The sequence below is a fragment of the Phaethon lepturus genome, unplaced genomic scaffold (assembly GCF_000687285.1).
Source record: "Phaethon lepturus isolate BGI_N335 unplaced genomic scaffold, ASM68728v1 scaffold23510, whole genome shotgun sequence".
Taxonomy (NCBI): domain Eukaryota; kingdom Metazoa; phylum Chordata; class Aves; order Phaethontiformes; family Phaethontidae; genus Phaethon; species Phaethon lepturus.
Window position 1 is genome coordinate 20,575 of NW_010510120.1, and position 10,407 is coordinate 30,981.

At 38.7% G+C, this 10,407-nt stretch overlaps 1 protein-coding gene across 1 annotated transcript in view; it reads right to left on the reverse strand.

The window, feature by feature from the left end:
- Positions 1 to 8,807, reverse strand: part of KIAA0895 (KIAA0895 ortholog) — a gene marked incomplete at its 5' end in the record, with an annotated part of 20,343 nt that extends 11,536 nt beyond the window's left edge. Inside the window, one exon of the mRNA XM_010296087.1 lies at positions 8,128 to 8,807. Within this exon, the coding sequence (XP_010294389.1) occupies positions 8,128 to 8,807 (680 nt within the window). The remainder of the gene's footprint in view (positions 1 to 8,127) is intronic.
- Between the last annotated feature and the right edge of the window lie 1,600 nt (positions 8,808 to 10,407).

Sequence of the window (10,407 nt, forward strand, 5' to 3'; positions counted from 1 at the left end):
TGGCTTTGCCTCTCCCTGTGACAACACTGCAACGAGCACACACGGCAGCACAGCTCCATGCTAGGTGTTAGGCAGCCCCACTTGGCACCGAAACGGGTAACTCCCAGGAGAATCAACAGGCACCCTGCAGACCTTTGGCTCGATCTGTTGCAGAGAAAATAAATCCTACTGCTCCTAAAGACAAGAGGTGATGGGTCTGCTGCTGCGAAAACTGCAATGTCCTTCTGCAGCTTAAAACAAATCATGTTTTTCCACATGAATGTATTAAAAATAGAGCATACATCCTCATCAGGTGCAAACTGGGTAGCTCTGGCATCATTTTGCTAACCCACTGCTGTACATATTTTTTTCCTGTGAACAGTCAAGTCTTAACATTGCTTGTCATTTAAAAATGACCTCAGATAAATGGAGCAAGGCTAGTGTCTAAGTATTAAAAGAAGGACTACATGAATCCCTCCCGCAAGGCCTAATGTTTCTGGCGACTAATGACAATTACTTCTAGGAAAATTTAGGATTGAGGGTTAGATGTAAAGAACACATCAGAGCAAAATCTAGTTCTTTTTTAATAGCTTGTATATTTTTCCAAATGATCTTTTCCTTTTTTTAAAATTACATCTGAATTTTTAACTTCTAAAAACATTGACTGTTTTATAAGTTTTTCAAGTGTCTGCAAATGCTGAGGCTTTTTCCTGCCTTACACAAAACCCTTGGCTAAAGAAGCAGCCCAGAAATTCCTGCCCTCTGTCCCAGGAAGTTTATTCTCAGCCAGCAGCCTGAGTAATTCATGATAACAGTTCTTCAGTTTCCTTTGCAAGGTGCCAGATCCTTCAGATACTTATGTCACCTACTAGTTGTTTGGTGTATCTGGTTTCTCTGAACAATTAATTAACTTTATTTGCTCACTCTGAAAGAAGTCGTCTCTGAATTAATCTTCTGGCATGAAATTTGTCTTCACAACTTTTTGATACTAAATTTCAGTTAAGTCTATTAGATTAAACACACTAAGAACCCATTTAAATTCTTGGACACTTAAGTTCCTTTGAATGTGCAGCAGTGACTTCCATTCCTAAAGAGACTTGCTTCCCAGCAGCACCATGTTTTGTCTCCTGAACCTCTTCCTTTTCTCCCCATCTCTTCCTGGACAATTCTGTCTTAGTAATAAATTCTGGAAAAAAGTAATTATACTTAATAGCATCCTATAAAAATCACAGTGAGATGAAGAATTAAGACCCAACAGGGCCTGCCAGAGAACCACAAGCCCTGGAGCAGCTATGCTACATGGTGCCCCACTGAACCCTCACTTTCTGAGATAGGTCTTCCTATGTTCAAATGTATGGTTGTACAGAACGGCAATTCCCCTCAAAAGTTTTCAATAACGTGATTTAAAACACAGTAGATGCTGTGGGTGGAAAAGTTTGGCTTTAAATTCTCTGAAAGTTATTTACTGCAGGAAGTGATTCAGGGATGGATATTATTTTCAAAATCCACCAGCATTTGGTCCTTTCCTTTTTAAGGGTTTTTAAGGCATCTTTCAGAAAATATCCAGCACTCAGGCTACATCTCTCTACCAGTAAATCAAACAAGACCAGATTATTGTCTCAAGTGCCAGAAGGGGTCCACCCACTGAGCTGAATCGATGGTAGGCCCCCAGGCAAGGTATTGCCTTAGGTGAATCAGCACTCTCAGGCAACACTTGGCCATAGCCAAAGGATCATGTGTCTGTTCACAACAGAAGTGAGAACCAGGCCACTACATTTTGATGCCCATCCTGCCTCACAGCAAACCAAACATCAGGTCCAGTTCAGTTTCATATCAAACAATGAGAAAAAGCTTTTCCAACAGTGTGATGGCAAAGCCTTTGGATGGAGAACAGGCGAGTGAGATTCACAGGCTGAAGGAAACCAATAAAGGTAGCAAAGATAAGAAGTAGGCTTGAAGAATAGCAAAGATACTTTACATACTTTTTGAAAAGAGTAGGACAAATCTAGATATTACTGATCAAAGCTGAGTAGGGGTGGATGAGAACAGGTTTGATGAAGCAGAGGACTGGCAAACCATTTGAGAGTAAGGAAGGGGGCAGTTTCTTCTTAATGTGAAAGCTCATAAAAATAAGGGTATTTGAGAAGGGCTTGTAAACTTTATTAACGAGTTCTCTGTTTTGACACTGTTTATGAAGGTTACATAGGTTTATTTGGTGGTGTTATCCCAGAGGACTCTCCTACCTTAGTCAGAGTGCAGGTATTTTCTAAGACTACCTCATCACAACAAACTGAGAAAATGAGCACTGAATGTGCATTAAACTTCCTGCTTGGCTATCTGTAATGGCAGACTCCCTGGAGCTGAAACCTATGCATGCCAAGGGAGACAGCATGAGTTTGGAAGTCAGGAGGCCCAAGTTCTAGCTCCTGCCTGCCTGCAGGCACCCTCCTGAACTCTTCCTGGGCTGTTTTAAGGCTTTTCCTAAAATGCTGTGAGACATTTGAATCAACAGCACAATATGAATAGCATGTTTTCAGAGACACATCCCTGTGAAGAAGCACAGACCTACTCTGGCATCTCCCACTTCAACCCATGCATATTGAGAAAGTCATTAAGCTTAAGCACCCTCATTGCTGAACACATATTCTCTTGGTTTGGAACTTACTAAGAAAGGAGCTCACCACTATTGCCTTCTCCCTTGACTCTGTTTCAAGCAAAACAGAAGTCCTGATAATTTTTTCCAAGTGGGCAGGTGTGACTCTGGAAGCACTGAAACAACAGGGAGAATGATCACACACACACACATTGCCACCAGCACACAAATCTCTGGGGAGTGTCAGATCACCCCAGCACTAAAATGGGTCTCGTCTCCAGTGATGCTGCTGGTTTTGACACTTCTTGCCATAACCACCTCAGCTGGTGGTGGTTCCTGAGGGGAAAAGGTTTGGGATATTTTTGGATCCCAGGCACGGAATACAACATGGAGCCCCTTCATTTGGTGTTCTGTACCTGTCTCTGAGGTGAGATGACTCAAAGAAGTCAGGTGTTGCAAGAACTTGCTGGGAAAAGGAAAAATCCAGACCAACATGCCAGCTCTTGCCTATTCCAGCATCCACTGTGAGCTTATTTTCCAGCCTCTGCAGCAGCAGAAAGCAAGGTACTGATATTGCCACAGTTCCTAAGGCCAAACTGTAAATTCTTCAGCAACAGGTAAAAAAATGGAAAAAAAGAAGGACTACGTGGCTGTACCAGGTTACTGGTTAGGAGTACTAACTAGCGATAGAACGAGAGGAAATGGTACCAAGTTGCACCAGGGGAGGTTTTGACTAGATATTAGGAAAAATTTCTTTACTGAGAAAGTGATCAAACATTAGAACAGCCTGCCCAGGGAGGTGTTGGAGTCACCATCACTGGAAGTATTCAAAAAATGTGTAGATGTGGCACTTCAGGACATGGTTTAGTGGGCATGGTGGTGCTGGGTTGACGGTTGGACTTGATGATCTTTCTTAAAGGTCTTTTCCAACCTTAACAATTCTGTGATTCCGAGTAGTAATTCCTGTTCTTTTCATTATTACCTAAAAGGTCTAGTTTAATCCCTCTTATCGCTACCAAAGAGAGACAAAAGAAGCAGTAGTCCCAAGACAAGTCTCCTTGCACATAAAACTCTGCTGATGCTCAAGAACGTAATGACACAGAAGCACTAACAAGAGCAAGACAAGGCTTTATTTAATTGATAGGTTTAAGTTGTGGTGGTATTGGCTTTTTAAAACCAATTTTAAAACAAATTACAGCCAGCTAGGTCTCTGAATCCCAAGTCAGCCATGTGCAGCAACACAGCTTAGCTACTTGAGTTATTGTAGATACACATACTGATAAGACATGCTCATCAACCATTTGAGGCAACCAAGTTAGAAAATTAGTTTAATGACTTAGGGGTCAGATCCTTACATTCAGAAGTAGCTCTGCTACAAAAGGGTTGCAGTCTCTTGAGATTTGTGAGATGGACAAGGCTTGCAGGCACTTTCCTCCCTACATAGCTGATGTGCTGGGGGGGAAGCTTCCCAGGTGCATCTTTAGGTAACACTAAGATGTAGCAGATGGAACTTGTTAGTCTAATCAACAGCCATAAAAGGGTGGCTGCCCTCCTTTTTGGTCAAGTGGAAAGAAGGAAGAGAGGTAAAAGCAGATTTTTGATGTTAGTCTACTAAGGCTGTAGTATTTTCTGTTTTAGTCAGTGTTTACAGTGGTTTTTCTTTTGTGTGCTTGTTCTTGGTGTGATAAAGAGCATGTTTAAGTAATTCAGAGCTGGTAGAAACATTTTTAATGAAAAACTTTTCAAATACTTTGTAAGGAATTGAAAATTAATATTAACTTGTTTTTTGTAAGGGACCGTGTCCCAAAATGAACCTATGTATACTCATACTGTAGTATCACTAGAAGTGATCTACAGCCTCTTCAAGTGGAGGAGAGAAGTTTGTGCAGGACCCTGAGAATTAATGCTAGTTGGATGGCCTGATATGCTTTGTGTTGTTATATATTAACGTACTTTATCTATAAATCTTAGTTTAGGAAGGAATTTGTTACTAATGGAGAATGAGGTGTTTTATAATTAAATGCCCTTTGCAGCCAGTTACACATTCTTGAATCTTCAACATGCCTGAGCTGTGACATTGCAAAGGATTACTCAGTATTGACTGTCATGTTGTTTAGCCTTCCAGCTCCACCTAACTATTTTTTCAACATCTGATAAATTTGCCAATTGTATGCTACTTGTATTAATGACTTAAAAGGTGTGTGATACAAATACTTGCAATGTGGCACAACTTAACTCAAAGCTGCTATATTTTTATGAGTACAAGGGAAAAGGATGTACAACTCTTTCATGGGGGATTACTCAATCAATGAAATTATGATTTTTTTTAAAATATGTATATAAAAATAGATTTCCTGCCTGTACAATTCATGTATAATTCAAAGAAACAGGTGTTAACACACAGGTGACTTGAAGTTCCAGCTTCATGCTGATTTTGGTTCAGCAAATTGCAACTGTTAAGTCATCTGCACTGCAAACACTGGGGACAATTACTTCTAGCTAAGTATTGACATCTCTAGCATCTGTGCAAAAATAACAAACACTTTAAGTGTTAAGAAAAATTAACAATGAAGAACAAGTAGCTTGAGCCAGAAGGAGTGCTAATAAGAAAACTTTCCTATCACTTAGAGCACACAGTTGCTGCACTGACCTTGAAATGCTGCAATAAGAGAATTAATTTCTGTAATATTAGATATGTCAGTCAATGTGAAAAGCTGTAAGTCTGCATACTATTTCTTATTCTCAAGTTCCCTTTCCTAAAGGCACATATTGTGTGACTCAAGAAAGAACCTCATTATGAAGAAAATGAGATAAAAGTAGGACAGAAACAAAGAAACAGAACAAAGCATGAGAAGACATAAATATTATTTTCAAAGGTATTAATAATTAAAAATGTTTATGTCATGTCTGCGAAAAGTCAATCAACAAAAGTGTTGGACTGTGCCCAAAGTTTAAAATCTTTGATCAGACTAGAGGCCTGGGGGTGAAGTGGGTGCTCACAAGCCTGTGTGTTCCCCATTGCAGCACTGCTGTGTTAATGGTTTGCAAATCCATAGTGTTCTTTGCCTTTAAAAAGAAAAATTAAAAAAATAAATGTGGCAGGGTGTGTTTTGTCTTCCAGATATGTTGCAGTAATGCTATACTAACCGATTCCATGGACACGCACAAAAGCAAAAAGGGCAATAAGAACACACAATCTGTTTTAATGTCCTAGCAGGATATGCACAGTTGTGGGTATCTTAAAAGGCCCCTATAAAATTGCTGAGTTTTTTGTCAGGAAAAAGCTGTGTTTACAGAGATATTAGTCATAGAAAGGCTAGCAAATGTAAGTTCCTATAAGCACCTTTTATAGAAGAAAATAGGAATAATTCTGTATCTGTCCACAGAAAGCAAAACTTAACTAAGTACAGCAACAGATGAAAGCAAAAAAAACATTAAAAAAGAAATTGAATTCATCCTTGTTGCAGGAAAAAGGATGACTACATGCCATTGTGTTTTTACTGCAGACCCAAATCTTGACACCAAGTACTTTTTTTCCACCTGAAGTAACCTTTCTTGAACTTAACATTTCCTATAAGAAACTTACGTGTTTCTTCTGACAAGTAAAATCTGCATGGAAAAAAAATAACACCGAGAAAAAGCAAGTGCTCATACAATATTTGCTGATGAAAACTTTGATTAATGATGCTTTTTCTGGACAGTAAATTTGCATGAAAGGAAATTCAAATTTGCGTGGAGCTGAAAATTTCTAAAGCTAGTTGTAGATGAGAGAGTGCCACCTGCTGGGCTTGGAGCTGTGTTAAAGCTGCTTTTTTGTCATTTATATGAAGTGCAAGATATTGTTGTTCAGTATTTTTAGGAGCTGAACTTTGAAGAAATGTTTTTCTTGCTAAGAACTTCTATAATTTAAACGAAATCTTAAGAAATAATTTACATCATTCTTGGTAAGTTTCAGAAATATCCTTCATTGAATATTAACTCCTTCACTGCTTTTAATAAAGTTGTTATAAAGCCTTTATTTTCCCATGCTCTGTATGTAAAGGGAAAAAGGTAGAGTTACAAATTGGAATAATATTGAGGAATCATTCATTATTAAAATATTCATTATGGGGGGTTATTAAAAGAAGGGTAAATCAATGACAAGCCTACTCCATAAAATCATCATGCATAAAATAATTTTTAAGGCTCTGCTACCTCTAATGAAAGGGATCATTTGTATTCAATTCAGTTTGGCAAATTAGTTACTGTTGATTTATTGTAATCTATGATTAATGTTGCTAGTATTGCTATAAAAATCAAAGGAAAACTTGCTAAAAAGCTCTAGCCACGGAGTAGTTTAATTTGGTGTCAGTATGATTTGGTTGGTTGGTTAGAAGTATGGAAGCTGATTTTAAAAAAGTTAACAGCTGTTCTCTGTTTCCATAAAGAAAATAAATTCTTAATGAAAACCCAGCTACTGAGTTTTTAAAATATAGAGAGATGTGAAAATGCAGACCAAGCCTTACAATACAATGGCTTAATGGGTAATTCATTCTTGGAGTTGGGGGCGGGGGAGGAATCAGACGTTTCACAAGTCTAGTCACTTACCAGAATCCATGGTACTTTAATTTATGTATGCTTTTCACCAGGAATTTTGGGGGCATTTAAGATAAATATTCATATCACAAAGAAGTGAAACTCATGGAATGGCAGGATCTCTTCCCAAGTTAAGTATCACTTGAAACATGAGATTGTCTATTTAGAAATGTTTGTCAGACTTAAATAAGATCTTTCTAAACCATTTTAAAATAGCAAAAGTGGAAAGAGAACTGGTTCTGTTATTATATAGATAAGCATTGTTTTTTGTCACTTAGATCAAAGTTGAAAACAAGGTTTTTGTTGTTATTGTTGTTTTGGTTTTTTTGTAACTCAAAGACAGGTAGCCAGGGTAGTTACATAGAATGGAAACGTCTGTAGCTATGTTACAAGTGTGGCTGCATATTATGAAAAAGAAAACAACAAAAAAAGGGGGTCTTTTTACCTCTCTCTGGAATGGACTTTTTCTGCTGCTTGATTGAGCCTTATGTATATCCAAATATCCTTTCAAAGTTGATTAAAACAAGGAACATCAACATATGCTTATCCAACAACCATGACCTTAAATAACTGCTATCCCCTCCCAAACCCTGTGTCCCCGAGTATTGGCAGGATTTCTGTGCTACTTTTTCCTCTGTTTATTAAAGCCTATTTAGGCATTGTATTTTTCCTGTATTGGACTCTGCTTCATTGCCTAAAAAGCTTTTTCTTGCCTTAAATTATGTTTCATGTAAACCCATTTATAAAGAACTGTGCCTTTATCCTATAGAACTCTGTAAATACTAGGAAGGCATTCATTTTTTAATCAAAAATACTTTCTTTCAGTTCGACTATTGTATTCTCATCTTTGATGCATTTTTCAAACAGTAGGGGAGGATGGTAAGGCGAAACGACTTACTACTAACAAAGCCAAATACCGCCTTAATAGGTGTAGGAAAAAATAATCAGTGGAAAAAGAGGGGGAAAAAAAGTAACTATACCTGCTTAAGAAATCTGTCAGATGCATGGCTGTGCTTAGCTAACACGTTTGGCAGAGCAGGGTTTGCATATTCAAACTGAGGATTGTATGTGAAATCTGACTTGAAGAATTTGATCTTCTCTTTCTCCACATTGGAAGGCTTGATCGCAGTCAATAAACAGAGTTTTCGGCCAGAGACATCACCTCCTTTTCCATGGCTTTTTGAGGACTGGGATTGCTTTGGCTTTGTTAGATTAAAATGCCTCTTAGTTCTATTTTTGGGTCGAGGTGGCAGTCCTATGCTGCTCCCTGCAACTGAAATACTGTTTGTAAACTTCATGCTGGTAGACACTGGACTAGTGACGACGATGGACGGCTGTCTGTTAGTGCAGTACCATCCACTGCTCAGCAAGGGTAGCGGGACTTTGATTTTGCGGTGCTCATTGCTTCGCAAGGTGGTAGAACACTTGGTTTTTCTGTGTTTCTTGTGGAGAGCAGATGACAGCTTTTGAGCATGGTGTTTTTTCTCCTCTTTGCTCTGCAGAAGGACGTTGTAGCTACTGGTTCCTGTTGTGAAAATGTCCTTAAGGATTCCAGAAGGTGGGCGCTGGAGGCTGTTTTCATTATTAATGTTCAGCTTATGTTCTTCTGGACTCAGAACTGATTTCTTAGAAAACTCTGTCTTAGGCCAGTGAAGTTTTTCTGCATTGAGGGGGGGGAAAAAAGCTGAGGACAAATTTGATTGATTCACACAGCAATACTAATCTTAAGGACTAAAAACTACAACACAAATGAAACAGAGAACTTGTCTTAACTGCAGTCACATGAAGTTAATCTTGACTTCTAGACATATTGGACAATTGTGTGTGTACACCACTTCTGAACAATTAGGCTGGGACTTGTAAGATCTAGCTAAGCAAGTATTTTATGCTTGCATCTCCATGCATGAGTGCACTGTTTGCAGCTAAGAACAACTTGTTTAAAACAAGACTCTGTGCAGGACTTTATGAATATTTACTGTGGCATTAACAAATTTTTAGTTTTTAGCAGAATCTAATTTATCATGCGAGGCAGGCATTCTGTATGGATAAAGAATAACTTAAAAAATAGGAAACTGCATAGGATTATGTGAGCAATATTTACAGTGAAGTCCCCCAGGGATCTGTACTATGATATAAGCAGTCTGGTGTGATCTCATCTGCAAAATCTGATTCACATAATTTACTCTCAGAAAGGATGAGAACATTGGAATAGGCCAGCCACTGTGAATGATTTACAACACCATATGAATAGTAACATAAGTTTAAAGACTTCAGTTTCATGTATTCCTTCTTAATACAAACAATAAGCTAAAGAGGAGAGAGATCAGTCACTTACACAGTCCTGAGAGTCCTTCCCACAAGACTGTCATTTCACCTATTCAAAGTTGTTCTACAGTAACAGCTAGCTTTAAAAAACACTTAAACATTCTAAACTAAACTGAATGCAAGAAGGTTCTTTGAATGAATCCTCCTCTCTTGCTCTGACCCCTGGCATAACCTTCGGGGGAGACAAGTCCCTGGTGCAGGGCAGCTGCACAGAAAAGTCGTGGGGGATTAAAACTGTATTTAACGTATGTGCTGGCTTGTTATAGAGAAGTGACCTCTCTTCACTGGTTCTAATCATCCTCTTCTCTCGCCAACCAATTCATCCTGGAACATTGAGATGACAGTAAGGGCACAAACAAATCCTGACACAGAGAAATACTTCCTAATTCTGCACCTAAAATGAAAGGATTCACAGGGCAGGAGATACAGCTGGAGCTTGATTAAAGCCCGCAAAAGGGATTTGAGCTTCAGCCCATAGTTATACATAGCTGAGCTGTAATTACTTTACATACAGTAATTATACTTTGAATGGAACATTAACAAGAGAGCATTAAATGCCTCAAAGGGGGGGAAAATCAAAAGTTTAATTTCAGCTTTATTTTCACAGTAAAATTAGTGTTTGGTCCCAACATAAGCACCATGACAATGTATTTCATGCTGTTAGACCTCTGTCAGTTCCATGTCAACCTGTGTTTCTCACTTCCACCAAAGATGCTGTTCTAAAAAGCAAAAAGACAGAGGTCCTGTTTGCGTGAACATAACAATGGGAAATCTGCAGCCTGGGTGTCTCTTCCACTGGAAAGAGAGAGGTAAAAGCATTAGATTATTCTCTTCCACTACAGCGTGCGTACCTTGTGCAAGCTCAGTTTTGTTTTGCAGCAAGTTTGCAAACCTTCTTTCAATGCTTGGTGCAGGAATGCACTCCTTGGCATTCC